The sequence below is a fragment of the Penaeus monodon genome, chromosome 5, assembly GCF_015228065.2.
Source record: "Penaeus monodon isolate SGIC_2016 chromosome 5, NSTDA_Pmon_1, whole genome shotgun sequence".
Taxonomy (NCBI): domain Eukaryota; kingdom Metazoa; phylum Arthropoda; class Malacostraca; order Decapoda; family Penaeidae; genus Penaeus; species Penaeus monodon.
The window spans coordinates 42,159,963-42,179,962 of record NC_051390.1 but is presented as its reverse complement, the minus strand read 5'-3'; the positions used below and the strand labels follow the sequence as shown (position 1 = coordinate 42,179,962).

Below are 20,000 nucleotides of genomic sequence, written 5' to 3'. Positions count from 1 at the left end.
GAAAAATGGCCGCTATTAGTCTCTAATTAACATAAGCCGTAAAGGCAACAATATTGCTGGTGTTGTCATGGAGTCTTTATCACGACTGCCTTATAAACAAATCTGATAAGCCTAAATGACGTGTGCGCAGTCTGGCTGTTTTAAGATTCATACGATATCACTGTTAGATTAGACAACAGCGTAACAAATACAGAGAAAGAGATAGAAGTGAATAGAGTGAGAGATGACAGACGAGACATAGAAAGGAAAATGGGGTGGGGGGTGAGTGGGAGTTATGAAATATAAGAGCTTAGAGAGAGAAGGAAGAAATTAAGGAGAGTCATACGTATTATTCCCTTAATTAATCACCCCAACTTCACCCATGCTTTCCTTGTGAGTCGTTATTTAGCTATATTGTCTTATGGAAAAGGATTCATGATACGCATGCTTATATTTTAACATACTGAAATCAAATATAATGTTGAGTCGTTCGCTTGGAGCTGAAACTTGTTATATTACTGATAAAGATGGCCTAATTATGATAACAGCAAGATATTCTAATCACTTCTACAACGAAACGTACAAAATAATATACTTTCAGACAGTCCAAATTACACTTAATTGTATTCATGGAAATAGATAAATACATGGAAAAATCATGTAAAGGACAGCATTACATTTGGATGAGATAGTATTTTTGTACATTATGAAATAAAAAGTAATAACAATGATGATGATGATAATGATAACAACAATAATAGTAATAATAACAATGCTAGCAATAATAGTAATAATTATAACGATATGATAATAATGATGATACTAACAATAATAGTGATAATGCTACTACTACTACTACTACTACTAATAATAATAATAATAATAATAACAGCAATTATATTAACATAATAGTAATAATGATAACAATAGTAATAATACAATGATAATAACATAATAGTAATAATGATAATAACAATAATGCTAAAGATAATGATATTAATGATGGTGATAATAATAATAATAATAATAGTCATAATAATATAATAATAATGGAAATTATGATAATGATAATAATGACAATAATGATAGAAGAAGATGATCATTACAGTGATGATGATAATACTAAGAATCCTAGCATGATGGTTATAATGATAGTAATAGTAATAATGGTAATAATAATGAAATTATTAATGATAGTAGTAATAATGATCATGGTAATGGTAATACTGGTGTTAATAATAAATATGATTATAACAATAATCATAATGAAACTATTGATAATAATAGTAACAGTAATAATGATGATTATTATTATGATGATATTAATAATAATGATAATGATATTAATAATAATGATAATGATAATTAGTAATAATAATATTGATAATTACAATGATAATAATAAAAGTAATGATAATGATGATTATAATAATAATAATAATAATAATAATAATAATAATAATAGTAATAATAATAATAATAATAATAATAATAATAATGATAAAGATAATGATATTAATTTTTATTATCGTGATGATAATAATAATTATTGCTATCATAATGATAATAATAGTAATGATGATAATAATGATAATAATAATTATTGTTACTATCCTAATGACAATAATAATAATGATGATATTAATGATAATAAAAATAATGATGACATTAATGATAATAAAAATGATGATGATATTAATGATAATAATAATAATGATAATGATAATTTTATGATAATAGAAATATGGTAATAATAATAATAATAATAATGAAAATAATGAAAACGACATTACACCAACAAGAATGATAAATAATTTAATAATTATTACGATGATGCTGATAATGAATAATAATAATGGTAATAATAATGATGATGATGATTATGATAACAATAATATATAATGATAATGATGATGATGATGATAATAATAATGATAATGATGATGATACTACTACTACTATAATAATAATTATAATAATAAAAAATATGGTAATAATAACAATAATAATGATAATGACCACGGCAATAATACCAACAAGAATAATAATCTAAGTAATAACGATAATATTAATGATAAAATAAATAAGTAACATTAAATAATAATGATGGTAATAGTATATAGTAAAAAAAAATGAAATTTTTAAGGGAACAAAGAAATTAGAAAAAAACCTATTGATTTAAACTCTCCCCACAGAAAAGTTCGCCCCTATAATTTGTACATATGCTGACATACAATTAAGGTAATAATTAATGTTGGATGATTATATAGCAAAAAAAAAAAAATTTTGGGCAAGACTTGAAAAAATAATGCTATTATTTTGTGTGTTACTTTGGTTAGAAAGGGAGAAGTAATGAAAAAGAGGGAGTAAGGGAGAAGGGATATAGATGGGAAAAGAAGGGAAAGGGGAACGGAAAGGGAAATAGTAAGTAAGTAACGGGAAATTTAAAAGGAAGAGAGGAGAGGGAAGGAGTAAGGAAAGGGGAAGGGAAGGGAAGAGGAGAGAAAGAGAAAGAGAAGGATGAGAGAAAGGAAGTGAAGACGGGAAAGAAAGTGGAAGGGAGGAGAGAGCGAGAAGACGAAAGCGAGAGAGAAGCGAGAGAGCGGAGCGAAAGAGAGAGGGAGGAGGGAGGGAGAGGAGGGAGGAGAGAGAGAGACGAGAGAGAGAGAGAGAGGAGAGAGAGGAGAGAGAGAGGGGAGGGAAGAGGGGAGGGGAGAGTTAGGAGAGAGAAGAGGAGAGGAGGAGAGGGAGGAAAAGAGAGAGAGAAGAGAGAGAGAGAGAGAGAGGGAGAGGAGAGAGTAGGGAGGAGAGGGAAGGAGGGGGAGGGAAAGGGAGGGAAGAGGGAGGAAAGAGAGAGGGGAGAGGAGGGAGGAGGGGGGAGGGAGGGAGGGAGAGAAGGGACGGAGGGGAGGAGAGAGAGAAAAGAGAGAGAGAGAGAGAGAGAGAGAAGAGAGAGAGGGGAGAGAGAGAGAGAGGAGAGAAAAGGGGAGAGAGAATATATATTCTCTCTCTCCCCCCTCTCTCTCTTCTCTCTCTTTCTCTTCCTCCCTCTCTCTCTCTCTCTTCCTCCCTCTCTTTTTTTTTTTTTTACTCTCTCTCCTCTCCTCCCTTCTCCCCTCCCTCCCCTCTCTCTCTCCCCTCCCCTCTCTCCTCTCCTCCCTCCTCCCTCTCCTCTCTCTCTCTCCCCTCCCCTCTCGCTTCCTCCCCTCTTCTCTCCCCCCCCTCCCCTCTCTCTCTCCCCCTCCTCTCTCCTCTTCTCTCTTCTCTCCCCTCCCTCCCTCTCTCTCTCCCCCCCCCTCTCTCCCCTCTCCCCTCCCCCTCCCTCCTCTTTCTCCTCTCTCCCTCCCCTCTCTCTCTCTCTCTCTCCCCCCTCTCCTCTCTTTTCTCTTCTCTCTCTCTCTCTCCTCTCCCCTTCCCTCTCCTCTTCTCTCTCCTCCCTCTCTCTCTCTTTTCTCCCTCATCTCTCTCTCTCTCTCTCCTCTCCTCTCTCTCTCTCTCCCTCTCTCTCTCTTTTTCTCTCTCTCTCTTTTTCCCCTCCTCTCTCTCCCCCCCTCTCTCTCCCCTCTCCTCCCTCTCTCCCTCCCTTTCTGCCTCCCTCTCTCCTCCCTTTCCCTCTCTTTTTCCTCCCTCTCCCTCCCTCTCTCCTCCATCTCTCCCCCCTCTCTCTCTCCCCTCCTCCCCCCCCTCTCTCACTCTCGCTGTCTCGCTCGTTTCTCCCCCCCCCTCCCCCCCTCTCTCTTGCGGTCTATATTTCTTTCTCATTAGCCTTCTCGTCCTCTCCAGGCCAGTGGAGTGTACACGCTGTTTCCCTTTCACATTTCCGGTGTTCTGCGACATGGTGACGGACGGAGGCGGCTGGACGGTCATCCAGAGAAGGTTAGAGGTGGATAATAATGATAATAATAAAGGTGATAATGATTATGATAATGAAGATGATGGTGATGATGGTGATGGTTATGGTTATGGTGATGATGGTGGTGGTGATCTTCGCAGATAATGCGGCAGATGACCAAATAATCAATTTGATTTTGATAGTAATGATAATGATGTAGAAGCAATGATGATTATTAAAATAATGATGATAAGGAAGGTGAATATGACTATGGTAGTAATGCTAACCACTACTATTGGCAATAATAGTAGTTGCAGTAGTTGCAGTAGTAGTAGTAGTAGTAGTAGTAGTAGTAGTAGTAGTAGTAGTAGTAGTAGTAGTAGTAGTAGTAGTAGTATTAGTATAATAGTAATGATGAAGATGATGATGATGATGATAATAAATAATAAATAATAATAATAATAATAATAATAATAATAATAATAATATAAAAATAATAATAATAAACTTGATAATAATAATATGACATGATGATATAATGATACAAAAACCCAAACCCAAAACAAAACCAAACAAAACAATAATAATGAATAATATAATAATAATAATAATAATAATAGTAATAATAATAGTAATAATAATAATTATAATAACAATAACAATAAAAACAGCAATAATAATAACAATAACAATAATGCTAATGATCATGATAACGACAACAAAATCGATGACAATAACAACGAAGAATGATCGTACCCAAATCCTGAACCAACTCGCAGGATTCCGAAGGACATTCACGAGGACTTCAACCGGCCGTGGGCGGACTACCGACAGGGTTTCGGCGAACTGAGCAGCGAGTTCTGGCTCGGTCTCGAAGCGCTTCACCAACTCACGCTCAGTTCGGACTACGAATTGCGGGTCGATATGAAGGACTTCGAGTTTGGGTCCAAGTATGCGGTTTACGGGGTGAGGGAGAGGGTTCCGACGTTTAAGTTTTAAGCTGTTTTTGTGTCTGTCCGTCTTTCTCTGTCTCTGTCTGTCTGTCTCTGTCTCTCTCTCTCTCTCTCTCTCTCTTTCTTTCTTTCTTTCTTTCTTTCTTTCTTTCTCTCTCTCTCTCTCTCTCTCTCTCTCTCTCTCTCTCTCTCTCTCTCTCTCTCTCTCTCTCTCTCTCAATCCAAACATAGTTATTACCACTGCCTTAAAAAATTATAACCGCATTATTTTCTCCCCCCTAGGAATCAACCGGCTTTTGTAAAAGTATCAGATCCATATTCAGATTAAGTATTTTATTACTGTTTGCCCTATTATAATCAGGAGTACAGACGAGTAGAATGACCCCTAAAACTGCAAAACCATAATTTTGGCGCATTTTCAACATAATACCAATACCAGATACCACCTATTGGCAGGTGTTCCGTGTGGGACCAGAGAGCGATGGCTACCGTTTGACCGCCACGCACTACTCGGGCAATGCAGGCGATGCTCTGTCGGTGTTTCACTCTGGCAGAAAGTTCTCGACATTCGACCGCGATCAGGTGAGGTGCACCAGTTCCGAATGTCTATATTATTATTTGTTATACTTTCTTCAGGTCCTTACGTATTTCTTTCTTTATATATATATACATAAGTACACACGCACACACATACACAAACAATACATACATGTGCGTAGTTGTTTGTCTGTGTGTTTGTAACCAAACGCGAGTGGATCGAAGGAAGGAAGAGAGTAAGAGGGTCAAAGCTTAAGAGAATTTCTCCTGCAGGACACAGCGCGGAACAGAAGCTGCGCCCGCGAGAAAGAGGGCGGCTGGTGGTTCCACGCATGTTACGCCGCCCACCTTAACGGCGTCTACCCAGACGAACCTCAGAGGTAAGGGATATCTGTTTCTGTGTTAATTTTTCTTGCAATATTAATGTGCTCAGCACGGCATTATATTGTCCCCATAATACATTCTATCTTGAATTCATCTACTAATATAAGGTTCGTATTGGTTAACACCAATCTAGCAGCAGTGGCTCTGTCTGAGGAAGCATGAATATTTCTGCAAACAGTAAAGGAGGTGACATCCAACACACCATAAAGCTCACAAGAGCGGCCTGCATTGGCGAGGGTGTCTATGACCCTCCAGGCACAGAATTATTTTGGCTTTTTGAGATATGATGCAGAGTGTTAGCGGCTGAGGGTGATGTCCTTGCTTGTAGCTGTACGATACTGACCTGTTCTGCAGATGTCGCTTTGCGTCTCAAGAGCGGACAACTGGTTCCTCAGCTTGCTCATTCCCTTCTAGTGCCGATGTGGCCCATAATCAGTAGCGGCTCGCCCATAGGAGTTGCAAAACTGCAGTCCTCCTAAACATTGACTGTCAGGTTATGACTCCATCATCCCCACTAAAATGATATACAACAAATAAATAGTTCATAATAAAATATTAATTTATTAAAACGAGACAAAAATGCAAAATTCATTATATACTATAATGTAGAATTTCTTGGCATACCACGCAACGAGGAGCTGCATTTGGTGCAGTCCATTCCTTTAATCCCGTGTTCGGCTTGTTCTGTTTATGGGTCTACATCAACAGAATGCAAAGAAATTCCTCTTGTTTAATTATTTTTCTTTTGGTGACTGATTAACACTATTTACACGAGCCGCCATTGCCAAGAATCCTCCGTGCTATGATGAGCATAGTGATTAGGAGTCATTGAGGATATGTGCTGCAGGCTGTCGATTGCCCTAAAATCTGTATTTACCTCAAGGATGCTTGGGCTGCGGCTCCCACAGCAGTGACAGCCTCTACTTGGAGCAATGAGGTATTGGCAGATATCCACATGCACATATATCTACCCCTCCTGCATATCCAGCATCTGTAGTGCGGGAAATTGAAACTGAAGTATGTCATTATGCTCGAAGGTGTGATACCTGCACTGTGCCCCACCACTTCTAGAGTTTATCGAGGCGTTAGCGACTGACTCTTGCCAGTCTCATGATTGAAACTTGATCAAGAACTGTGCGTTTGCAGGACTGTGGCCTAGCCAGGGTGAAGGTAGTTCATATCCTGTGTGGGGGGTACACACACACACACACACACACACACACACACACACACACACACACACACACAACACACACACACACACACACACCACACACACACCACACACACACACACACACACACACACACACACACACACACACACACACACACACACACACACACACACACACGCACATACACACACACACACACACACACACACAATTTAATATTCAGTGGAACTTCCCATAATAGGCACCTCAAGGGACCCAGCCAAAAGTGCCAATTTCGAGAAGTTGCCAAGTACGAGAAGTTGGGGTTCAGCGCAACGCTTTCGGTCTGGACCGCGGAAAATCGCTATTAGGGAAGTTGCCAAGTCGGAAGTGCATATTATGTGAAGTTCATGTATATATATATATATATATACATATATATATATATATATATATATATATATATATATATATATATATATATATATATATATATATATATATATATATGTTACAGTCAAAGAGTGTAATCAGCCATTTCGTGTAATTGCTGAAAATTCCAGTCATATCATAAACCAGCTAAGATATTCAGTCATTACATGAAATGGTTGAGAATCATGGCTAAGATAATGATGTGATGATGAAAATAAGAAAGATGGCTAGAGAAGACAGTATTATAGAATTTATGTGGGGAAAATATCAAATTATATTCACAAAAAAAATAAAAATAAACCCACTACCTAATTTAAAAAACTTTATTCCAGGTGAAATACATACACAGGTACAGTCAAGTACATACAAATCACGGACATCAACAAATTTTAGACGACAATTTGACATTTACTTATTTCGACATATGACAACGGCTATTACACTTGAGATTAGCCTTGTAATCTTTACATCTGCTAGTACAACGCTTCTTACTTGCAGCACAATCACATTTAACAAATCTTTGTCCACCAGTAGTTGATTTCCTCAGAGCCTGTCGTAGGGAAACCACGTCTTCTTGGTTGATATCAGACAGAGTAAGAAGTCTCTGAGGACAAATATCAAACTGATTGCGGGAATACTTGGCCTTCAGAATCCCATTCTTCACGGCTTTTGTGTACAAATCATTGTTACTGCGGCCAATGATAACACCGAGGATGTTACGTCGATCTCCCCTTCCCCTATCCACCATGGGGATGGGCACAGCTAAATTGTACCCTTCTTCCCCTACCTTGAAGTCTATCCGGCTGCGTTTCACCATACGTTCAGCCTGGGAGAGTTGCGCCTCCCTGGCCCTCTTCCTCTGTTCTGTTATCTCACTCTGGTGTTTTGTAAGAGGTGAAGGTTGGGGGTCTTGAGCAGGTGTTGGCCGAAAGGTGGGAGCTGGTGCTGCAAATGCTGGTGGGGGCTGGGGTTCTTGAGCAGGTGTAGGCTGAAAGGTGGAAGCTGGTGCTGCAGATGCTGGTGGGGTCGGGCAATCTTGAGCAGGTGTAGGCTGAGAGGTGGGAGCTGGTACTGCAGATGCTGGTGGAGGCTGGGGATCTTGAGCAAAAAATCATCTTCTGAAGGGCTAGCAAAGACGGGCGAGCAAGTCATCTTCCGACTGTAATCTTTCAAGGACCTCTAGAGGAAGACTCGATGATACCAGACCCACCCTCGGATCAGTGCCAAACAATGCTTTGAATGGAGTGCGCTTGATACCGGAATGATAGGCAGAGTTCTTTTGGTGTTGAACAAAACGAAGACCAACAGACCAATCCTGTGTCTTGTTGTCTGCCATCCATGCATGCAACATGTCCTTAATGTCACCATTGTCTCGTTCTACTGAACCCTGGCTTTGTGGATGTCTTGGTTTACCATGGACCATGATGAGTTGTGGCCATAGTTCTTTCAACTCTGAGATTACTTTAGCTGTGAATTCAGAACCATTGTCACTTTGCAGTATGGCAGGAGCTCCAAACAGAAGGAATATGTCAAGCAGTTGAAAGGCAACTTCAGCAGCTCTCTTTGACGTAAGTGCTCGAAGTATGACAAACTTGGTGAGGTGGCACTGGTAGACCATGATCCACTTGAACTGAGCCTGTGACAATGACTGCATATCAACAAGGTCAACTTGGCCACGGGAGTTGAATTCGCTGCTCAAGAGGGGCTTCACAACCCCAGCAGTCTTATTTCGCTTCCTCTTTTCTTGGCATGTGATGCAATAGGACTTAAATAATTCAAGAGCTTCTTTTGTGATGTTAGCATACTTTGCCCCAAGATTGCTCTTCATTTTGTCACGTCCACCATGCCCTGTTGCAATGTGTGCCCTCTTGATGATGTCATAAGTATCCTCAATGGTCACATAGTAGACTGGCGATTCATCTACACTCTTGCGTTTCTTGATCAGCTTTTCAGTGTCTCCACACTGAAGAACTTCATACCTGCAAATAATAATGTTCTGAATAATGCAAATAAATGCAGTAGTGAAAAAGGTAATCAGTACCAATTTTCCACAGTACATAGACTTTAGTAACTGAATATGAATTTAGTCCCATAAGCTGAAGAATAAATCCATTTTCTGCTGAATCGACTACATGAACTGATCATGAAGATCCTTGAGGTAAGAATATAATAGAGTTTTGTCAAAAAATATACCCCCCTTTCCCCGTTTCTTCTTTCAAGCTGTATAAGGTGTATAAAATACACACTTTTACTTCTGTTCAATTACTAGGATTGTTATTGCAACATGGAAAAAATGTTACATCACTTCCTTTGTAAAATCTATAAATATTAATTTTGAGATTGTCTGTTGTTTCCCTTGTGTTCCAATGCCAACCTGTGAATTTTAAATAAGAAACTTACTTTTGGAGAATGTAGTATCCATGCCGAGACTTGGAAGATGTGTTCTGGGCTGCAGTCTTTAGTTCTTCAATGGTGTTATAATAGACATTCTTTGGCATCAAGCACTTCGGACACTGCTGATACTTTTGAAATAACTCTTCTCTAAAATCTGCCTCAAACTGGTCTTGCGCCATTGCAGCCATTTTCACATACGACTCTGCAATAATGCAAGATCTCGAGTTAGGTCTGAAGAGGAGAGGGAGAGGAGGGGGTATAAAAGAGAGAGAGGAGAGGCAACAAGGTAACACAGGGCAGGTGAGGACAGACGAACGGAAGCGAGGAGGGGGTCAGGTCAGGTCGGAGGATCAGGCGACGTATGTGTATGTATATGTATGTGCGTATATATATATATATATATATATATATATATATATATATTATATATATATATATATATATATATATATATTCACACACACACACACACACACACATACACACACAGATATAGATAATATATACATATATAGATAGATATAGATGTTGGGTGGTGAAATGAGTGGGATTATATGGTCTTGGATTCTAGCCCTAATCTGGTTCGTGGGAATGCCTGGTCACTTCCACAGTGTGATTAGCTGCTCGCACCTACTCATTTACTGGCAAAATACAGAACATGAAATAGAGAATGGGCTATTACACAATTTACCTGAAACGCATCAGGCAATGATCACCAGATTTCAGCCATTTCATGTAATGACTGAATATTTTAGCTGTTTTAAGAACTGACTGAGTGAAATAGCCACTGCATGAAATGACAGGAATTTTCAGCCATTACACGAAATGGCAGGTTACACACTGTGACTGTAACACACACACACACTCACACACATATATATATATGTATGTGTGTGTGTGTGTGTGTGTGTGTGTGTGTGTGTGTGTGTGTGTGTGTGTGTGTATGTATATATATATACATACATAATATATATATATATATATATATATATATATATATATATATAAACAAAATACACCATTTGTTGATATTATATTATGGCAGAAAAACTCACCTATACACAAACAGGCTTATTGGCAGTTTTGAAATTGTCACGCCTTTCAACAAACCGAGCTTTTGTACAATGAGTTTTCATATATATGTATGCATACATGTATATGACTATTCATACAAACACATACGAGGGAGTATATATGTATACATGTATGACGTAGGATAGGTATAGATATGTCAGTTTGTTGACAGTGTTCGCTCCTCTCTCCTTTAGACTGAGCAGTGGCCCTGAGATTCGGTGGTGGAGCAACCAGGACCACGTCCTCGTCCTCAACAGCGTGGAGATGAAGATTCGCCGGATAAAAGGATTTATCCCGCCTTCCAGCACTCCCGCAGACGCAGAAGACACAGGCATAGGCGTTGGGGAGTCCGCAGCCACATCCGGCGTCGAGGACAGTGGCGTGACACCAAGGGTCAACCCGGGCGAGGACGAGCGAATGGACTACGACTACCACTGGGAAGCAGGAAACGAAGTTATTACCTTCGGGGATATTAGCGGAGACGTCGAGGACGAGTATAACGTCACAGATCATCATGGGCGCTCTGACGTGAGCCCTTGGGGGGTCGCAAAAACTCAGGGAAACACTGAAGGATAAATGTCGTCTTTGGGAGCAGTAGACACTTTTAAATGTGTTCAGGGTCCTCGCGTGATGTACAAGCATTGTGTCGAGGGATAAACAAGCGTAGTTTTACTGATTTTACAGTAGGTACAAATAGAAATGATAAAGAGTGCTGCGAGCCTTAAACAATTTTGACTTGTTTTGGCTATTAGTATGGAATGGTTATTTGGTCATAAACTGCTCTAGAATTAATATTAAGCACTTCTGTGAACTTAAGTGTAAATGTTCACATAACATGATATAATCATAAGTATGATAAACCTTCAACAACTCCAGTGGGCCTTCGTGCAACATTTATGCAACTGTACGGACAAGCCTACCCTTTTACCAATTTTGATTGGTTCTTATAATGAGGTGGTACTTTGTTTGGGCACTGATTTTCAGGTTATAATGAGAATTGCATACAACTCAAACAAAGACATGCTGAGTGAACAGTCATCACTCCTGAAAGTAATTTTTAGCTATACTTTTTATCACGAATGAAGTATGTATAACCGCAGCAAAATGTAACCGAAAGAACAAATCAAAACATGTTAATCTGTAGATGTGTTATATGTATTATGCTGTAAAATGTTACCATGATTCTGCATAAAGTTTTGGACAAAATGTATTGTACATAACTTGTTTGGAGGCCTCCTTGGGGAGCCTGGGGAGGAGGGGGAGGCAGTGCCCTTTGCTCCGCCTTTAATGACGCCCCTAGGAAAGAGCGGGGTAGAGGGAGGAGAGAGAGAGAGAGAGAGAAAGAGAAGGCGGGGGAGAATATGATAAATATGACCTGAGTAAAATTAGAATAAATTATTTACTCTCTCTCAAACTGAGCCTATTCAATCGAAACTAAATCGTCCCACTATTACAGCTGCACAGAAAAAGGTTGGGAAAGGAGAGAGGGTTAATGGTAGAAATGGAGGGAAGAAGGGAGGGGGAAAGGGAGAAAAGAAGGGAAAAGGTAGTAAGGGATGCAGAAAAAAAAGGATGGATGGAGGAAGGGAGGGAAGATGAATATAAAGGTGGCTACCTGTCAGAGAAGAAAGAGCATGGTAGTGATGAAATAGGCACCACCTGCAGGGGGTAGCCTTGGCCATGTCCAACAGCAGCAGCAGTTTGGACAGCAGAAGCAGCTGCCCAAGTTCATAAGCATATAATGGAAATGATGCGCTCATCCAGTTTCATATTTTTATTGCAATGGATACTCCTACTGGCATATGTAGACCTGGTGTGAGAGAAATATTCTATGCCACATTTGCTTCATTGTAACCACAATGTACTGGGTAACTTAAAGTACGTATCCGGCTGTGACTGAGCTGGCCATAAATTTTCTATCGGTACACACGGCACGGGAGATAAAACCAAGAGCAAAATCAACAGCCACATCTTGGACTTTCTCAGGTTCTAGAGACTAAAGATCAACTGGCTCCAGGTGCCCTGATCTTCATCAGTGATGCAAGCACGGTAGCAAAGAGGTTGACCACATTCTTGTTAGCACTCGGTGAATCCTCAGGGTTTCCATGGTATTAGAATGGGGCTGATGTTGAGGGCATATTGCTATTATCCTGCCGAACGGGTCCCTTTTAGCGAATTGCAAGGCATGTGCACAGGACATCTCTACTTCCCCAACACAGATTTGGCTGATCTATCCAAGCAATTACTTCGTCGGTCTTTCCATCAAGTATTGTTTCAAAAGTACAACCTGAAAAATGGGATCGTCCTTAAGGAATCAAGGAAAGTATCAGTAATGTTGACGGTCTCGGACAGTGCAAGTAACAGGTCCTGCATTGGTCTCATAGTGTAGTCACTGACTGATACGGCCCTCCGCATCAATCAGTGAATGTGCCCTATGAATCAACACAAGAACCTGTTGCAATTGGGTCAAGTCAAAACTTTAAGACACAAGATAGAGTCATTGCTAAGCTACAAATTCAGTAATACCAGCTATGGCCATTCTGCACAATTACCAGGATCTCCAAATATCCATTACAAGCGAGTTCATGGTTCAAGCAGAGACAATGAACGGGTTCTAATAGTAGACCCCCAACGTCCTGGATCTTGTCGTAGACTAATAGACCTCAATATCTAAGGGCTATATCATCGGGAATCTCCATTAGGGTCTCCAGAGGCTGGAAAAAAATGCATAGTTGATGAGGATATTACCCCGTGTTGCTCTACAGTTATTTAGGATGATAGGTCTATACACAATACAGTCTAGTCAAGTTTAAAAATGCCTCACTTGTCAATTTACAGGGAAAGTAGACATGCCCGTTCGTACCAGTACATAAGCTTAACATTAATCTAATAGTCTTTGCTGGAATTCCTTTGTCTTAAGATTTCCCATAGTGATTCAAGGTGCAGGAGGCATGTTAGAATATAGGTTGTGAGCAGTCCATGACTGAACTCTTTGAAAAGTCTTTGAAAAGCTGAAGGATGGGAGTGCATATTATACCCTTAATGACAGTGATATCATTTATGGTATGCATGAAAATCAGTATAGGGGCCTACATTTTTTCAAAGTAGTCCCTTCCTGCATCTATGCATCGTGCCATTCTCCTTCGCCGGTTTAGAAGCCGGTATACCTCGGAGTTCTAAATTGACTATTTGTGTTAAGTCCTGGATGCGAAGAAATTACTTCCCAGCGGTAATCTTTGGAAGCAACCAAAATCACAGGAAGCAAGGTCAGGTGGATGGGGGAGAAAGGAGATTCCTTGCTGCTTCAGGTACTGTACAGTGAGGCGAGCTTTATAGGGTGCAGCATTGTCGTGGTGTAATATGAGGTGCGATTTGTGAAGGGTTGGTGCAGTGTAGGTCTGATGCACCAGGAGATGCGGAAGGACCTGGTCGGTGTAGTACTAGCTGTGATAGTAGACTACTGAGGCACACAGGTCATTGAGAACTGAATATGGTGACAAGCCGCTTCTGACTTTGAAATCCTTCCTACAAAATCTGAGGTCGAGGCTTTATGTCACCCACTCATGCCATGTTGGACTTGCTTGTCCAACATGGTATGAAGAAAAAATACAATACTCATCTGCACTGGCAACTTCTGAAAACCTTTTTGGACCATTTCGTTTAAGTTCTGTCAGCCACAGACGATAAATTCGCACCTGTTCAGCAAATGAGTATCCACAGAGAACACTTACTCTTCAGTTCTAAGTGATCATACACGATGCCATGTGCACTCCCATAACTGGCGCCAAGCTCCAAGGATAAGAACCACAGAGTTACAGTTGGATCTTCGCCAATGATGGACCGTTGTTGCTTCAGTCAGCTGTCCAAGGGTATCTAGAGTACTGTTCATCTTTCTGTTCACTTTATCCAGCTGTGAAAGCATGAATCCAGCGAGAAACATTTTCCATTGATGGAGTAGATTCAGGATTAACTTGCAACAATTCCTCTCATTTCTCTTTTGCCTCTTTTCTCACTCTCCACCTGTGGAAGTGTAGAATCTGCAACCTTCTTTCGAGCAATCTATTATTTCCATTCTGAGAGCAAATTCAAGGTTCACGCATTCGCACAGTATAACAAGACAACACATGCCAACCAAGTACCAACAGGGTTAGTCATGCCACGGCAAGCAACCGTCGCCTTCCTCCTTCCCAGCACTCAAGGTTTTCATGTTATAACTTCAACTGTCATTACTTTCTAATCACCCCTCGTATGCTGAACAATGCAATGTCTCGATGATTACTAGTCCCAGTGTCCCTTTCCATTTGAGAGGGGGATGGCAATATCCCCAAGCAGGTACGCAGGATTAGTAATAAACTTCCAGAGAGGAACCAGCAGGACACCATGTAATCCATGAGAAACGAATTCGCCACCAGACTTAAGCAGTTTTGCTTGGATGATGCAATTACCTAATACTTTACCATCTTTCAGCTTAAAGAGTGACACCGTGATTTCCACCAGGCCAGGAGGTTCCCCAGTAACTTCTGTAACTGGGGAGCAGTATTCAGTGCGACAAATGATGAAAAAGTTATGAATGAAAATGAATGTCTTCACAGTGCAAGAGATGTAGCTGAGCGGTTTCGATTATAACTACATCACAAATACATGTATTTTATAAATTTCTGATGAAGATGAAGTCGAAACAAATACATATGATGCGTTGTGAATATATTCCTTTTCATTCGTACCTTTTCCTACTTTGGGTTATTTTGTCTTCATTCTCTTTTCATGGGAGACATTTTCCAAGATGTTGGGGGAAGGGAAGTTATCCTCATACCCACAGTAAATAAAAAGTGCATTTCACAAATTTGATTTCCTTCCATATACTCTTTTGTTCCAAAGCCAAGGATTCTCTAGGTAATTCTGGACTGTAATTACACATATGACATATTTTTTTACTGAAAAAAACTTCCTTGAAAGTAATGTTAATAATAAAGTCTGGAAGTAGGGTCAAGAGGTTACGTCGCGCAGTGTGGGTAGCGGAACCTCGGTCGCCGCGTCTGAGCGACAGGAATTCCAGGTGACGTAGGACTTTTGTAGGTCGTGTAAAACGCGGGTCATGATGGTTGCAGGTGTCTTAGCGTCGGTCTCTCTTTCCCTCTCTCTCACACACAGTGTGTGTGTGTGTGTGTGTGTGTGTGTACAGTTCCTCCTTCAGCAGACACAGGTGGCCCTTCCGCCTAAGAAAAAATCAGTTGATGCCCCTGCTGGTGTATTCGCTCGTGCTTAAGCATTTCGATATGATACTGCTGTTCTATCTGTCTCTTACCTGTCTCCCTCCCTCCCTCTCTGTCCTTCCCTCCTTTCCCTCTCTCTCTCTCTTTCTCTGTGCATCTATATGCTTGCGTATTTGTATGTGTATGTACATACGCGCTCCCTTGTACATAATATATTTTATTCATAAATATACATATGAATATATATATATATATACATATGAATATATATACATATGAATATATATATATATATATATATATATATATATATATATATACATACACCATATTTTTTTAACGGTAGGTTCATGTTTGAGCCGCCGTGGCCACAGCATGATACTTAATTGTAGTTTTCATGTTGTGATGCTCTTGGAGTGAGTACGTGGTAGGGTCCCCAGTTCCTTTCCACGGAGAGTGCCGGTGTTACCTTTTAGGTAATCATTCTCGCTATTTTATCTGGGCTTGGGACCAGCACTGACTTGGGCTGGCTTGGCCACCCAGTGGCTAGGTAGGCAATCGAGGTGAAGTTCCTTGCCCAAGGGAACAACGCGCCGGCCGGTGACTCGAACCCTCGAACTCAGATTGCCGTCGTGCCACTCTTGAGTCCGACACTCTAACCACTCGGCCACCGCGGCCTTATACACCATATATATATGTGTATATATATATATATATATATATTTTTTTTTTTTTCATAAATATATACATATATTATATATAAATATATATATATATATATATATATATATATATGTACATACATATATATATACACACATACACATATATATACACACACACACACACACATATATATTCTCTCTCTCTCTCTCTCTCTCTCTCTCTCTCTCTCTCTCTATATATATATATATATATATATATATATATATATATGTATATATATATATATATATATATATTATACATATATATATATATAAGGCCGCGGTGGCCGAGTGGCTAGAGCATCGGACTCAAGACTATCACGACGGCAATCTGAGTTCGAGGGTTCTAGTCACCGGCCGGCGCGTTGTTCCCTTGGGCAAGGAACTTCACCTCGATTGCCTACCTAGCCACTGGGTGGCCAAGCCAGCCCAAGTCAGTGCTGGTCCTAAGCCCGGATAAAATAGAGAGAATGATTACCTAAAAGGTAACACAAGCACTCTCCGTGGAAAGGAACTGGGGACCCTACCACGTACTCACTCCAAGAGCATCACAACATGAAAACTACAATTAAGTATCATGCTGTGACCACGGCGGCTCAAACATGAACCTACCGTAAAAAAAAAGGAAGAAAAAAAAAAATATATATATATAATATATATATATATATATATATTATATATATATATATATATATGTAATGTATATGTATGTATATGTATGTATATGTGTATATGTGTGTGTGTGTGTATGTGTGTATGTGTATGTGTATGTGTATATATATATATATATATATATATATATATATATATATTATATATATATATATATATATAAGTGTGTATCATCATCATCAAGGGGCTAACGCCGACGGGGGCGCATGGCCGCATCCACCCTTCGCTTCCAGCCACGAGGATCCCTCGAGGCGAGTCTCCAGGCAGGCACACGGCCCATCCCTAATTCCTCACGACAGGTCTCGTCGAGCTGCCCAAGCCATGATCTCCTAGGACGTCCCACAGGTCTCCTCCACCCAGGGTTGTCTCGCAGAGAGACAACCTGATGAGCAGAGTTGTCCACAGGGAGACGAGCTAGGTGGCCATATAGCCTGAGTTGGCGATCCCGGATTATGCAAGTAACAGGTCCCATGCCAGTCTCACGGTGTAACCGCCGGTTGGACACGTGGTCCTGCCAACTGTACCCCATGATCCGGCGAAGGGACTTGTTACAAAAGGCATCAAGGCGAGACTCCAAGACACTGGATAGCGTGTGTGTGTGTGTGTGTGTATATATATATATATATATATATATATATATATATATATATATATATATATATATATATATATATATATATATATATATATATACATATACATATACACAGACACACACACACAAGATGTTGGTAAGACTCTAGAACTAGTGAACAATATATTCAACACCATGTGTCTATGATGTTCCCTTTCATGCTGTAAGCTTATTAATGGTACACAAACTTTGATGAGGGTATGAAAATAAAGGGGTGGGGGATTTGATTTATTTGCCTAATATTCAAGATATCAATATCAGGATGAAGAAAGTTGAGATTAACAATATCGAATACAGTCATAATATAAATATAAAAAAATAAAAGGACATGGAACATTTCAACATTATGTACCAAATTCATTCTCCAGAACTATCTGAATCACTACTTTCGTCACTCATACTTGTATCAACCCTTTCCATGACATAATCAAATACTCTATCTTTCCTTCTGAATTCATCTTCCACTTGTGTTGCATGAAGCAGACACCTCTCCCAATCTTCTGAAGTTATTCTTTCCAGTGCATATTTTATTTCCTCAACCCTGCAATTTCTCTCGTAAGTGTCTGAATTCTCTTCCAATTTACTTCTTAACAGAGCCCAAATCAGTTCAATGGGGTTCAAGTGGCAATGAAACGTAGGGATTCTGAGCAATTCATGGCCTGCATCATGAGCCATTTGGTCAATCACATGTACCAGCTTGCTTTTATGCTTTCTAACAAGATCTATTAGTTCATATTTTGTATGGGATGTTTCATAAGCAATGTTGTGTTCTCTTAGCCACTGCAGTATTTCACTTTTGTTGGAATTAATTGCTGGCATTTTAATAGAAAATTGTGAGTGATATGGTGCATTATCCATGACTATGACTGAATTGGCAGGAATGTTGGGAAGTAACTGTTTCTGAAACCATGACTGGAAACATTCGTGTGTCATGCTGTCATGGGTCTCCTTAAGGGCAGTCCCTGATTTAAAAATTAAAAAAGACCCAGGAACAAATCCATTTTTTCCACCGGCATGCACAATGGTAAATCTGACACGTCTCTTCAACTTCTGTGTAGGGTCTAAAGTTGTATCATCTACTGTACAACACTTTGCCACATACCTATTTGGATAAACACAAATTTCACCAATATATATTTCTGGTTTTGGGTTGCTAGATTTCCTAATTTCAGCAATAAGTCTTAGGTACCTGTTTCTTGCAGCAATAATGTCATCTTTCTCTATCAAAACAACCCTGCCATTTTCTAACTTCTTATTACGGAACCCAATTTGTTTCACAAGCTTATTAAGTGTTGTCCAAGAACAAGTCAGATTCACAGGTGGCTCTTTTACTCTTTTAGACAGTTCTTTCAATGTTGGGAATTTACTTCTCTCATAGAATGAAAGTATCTCTCGACGAATACAAGCTCTGGCATAATCATCAACAACAGGCATCCACGATGAAACCCCTATCTTTGGAGCTGGGGATTTTACAACTCCTTCTTTGTCTTCTTGTCTTATACTGTAAAGGGTCTGGAGAGAAATTCCAGAGGCAATGGCAGTTTTCTTGCTTATATCTGTTTCACTTGCTTCTTTGTCTTGGCTCCGGAAATAACTGTAAATGTTCAGTATCATATGCTTTGTTTGACTTCTTAAGCGTTTACCAGATAATTTCTTGTCAGCTGCTTCTTCCTTCCCTGGGGAAAGCAACCCTGCCAATAGGAAAATATTTTAGAGCCTTTTGTAATTCTATCATATTATTTCTGGGAAAGCAACAACGTTACTAAAAGACTAGAATGAATTTTGAAGCTATAAAGTTCTTGAAAGGGACAAAGTGATATGGTAATGCTTAATCGTTACAAAGCAAAATAAAAGTGCTAGATATCAAAGGTCATATACCAGTACAGAAAGATGTAATAGTGAAAAGGTAAAGAGGGAGTCAGTTGATAATTAACTGTGCTACACATCAAAAGTCATACAGCAGGTCAGGAGATAGGGATAACAAGGGTGATTAGATCAAAGTTGTTAAAGGAAGAAGTGTAGGATTCTGCAAG

At 39.7% G+C, this 20,000-nt stretch overlaps 3 protein-coding genes across 3 annotated transcripts in view; 1 reads left to right on the top strand and 2 right to left on the bottom strand.

Moving 5' to 3' along the window:
* Positions 1–3,754: 3,754 nt before the first annotated feature.
* LOC119573207 (microfibril-associated glycoprotein 4-like) lies at positions 3,755–11,956 on the top strand. Its single transcript, XM_037920312.1, has 5 exons — positions 3,755–3,855; positions 4,591–4,777; positions 5,221–5,346; positions 5,575–5,681; positions 10,936–11,956. Exons 1-5 carry the CDS (start codon positions 3,815–3,817, stop codon positions 11,315–11,317), a joined length of 843 nt encoding a protein of 280 aa, XP_037776240.1. The 5' UTR covers positions 3,755–3,814; the 3' UTR covers positions 11,318–11,956.
* LOC119573206 (KRAB-A domain-containing protein 2-like) lies at positions 7,579–9,971 on the bottom strand. Its single transcript, XM_037920311.1, has 2 exons — positions 9,674–9,971; positions 7,579–9,252 (listed from the first exon to the last, which is right to left on the bottom strand). Exons 1-2 carry the CDS (start codon positions 9,853–9,855, stop codon positions 8,400–8,402), a joined length of 1,035 nt encoding a protein of 344 aa, XP_037776239.1. The 5' UTR covers positions 9,856–9,971; the 3' UTR covers positions 7,579–8,399.
* A 6,233-nt stretch (positions 11,957–18,189) lies between the features above and the next one.
* LOC119573205 overlaps positions 18,190–20,000 on the bottom strand; it is a 2,091-nt gene continuing 280 nt past the window's right edge. Inside the window, exon 1 of the mRNA XM_037920310.1 lies at positions 18,190–20,000. This exon is cut by the window's right edge and continues 280 nt beyond it. Within this exon, the coding sequence (XP_037776238.1) occupies positions 18,325–19,581 (1,257 nt within the window). The 5' untranslated portion in view covers positions 19,582–20,000 and the 3' untranslated portion in view covers positions 18,190–18,324.

Coding starts and splice junctions, on each gene's coding strand:
- LOC119573206 (XM_037920311.1), bottom strand. CDS start 9,855: ATGGCTGCAATGGCGCAAGACCAGTTTGAGGCAGATTTTAGAGAAGAG. Junction 9,253..9,673: donor GGATACTACATTCTCCAAAA/GTAAGTTTCTTA, acceptor TATTATTTGCAG/GTATGAAGTTCTTCAGTGTG.
- LOC119573207 (XM_037920312.1), top strand. CDS start 3,815: ATGGTGACGGACGGAGGCGGCTGGACGGTCATCCAGAGAAG. Junction 3,856..4,590: donor TGGACGGTCATCCAGAGAAG/GTTAGAGGTGGA, acceptor ACCAACTCGCAG/GATTCCGAAGGACATTCACG. Junction 5,347..5,574: donor CGACATTCGACCGCGATCAG/GTGAGGTGCACC, acceptor TTTCTCCTGCAG/GACACAGCGCGGAACAGAAG.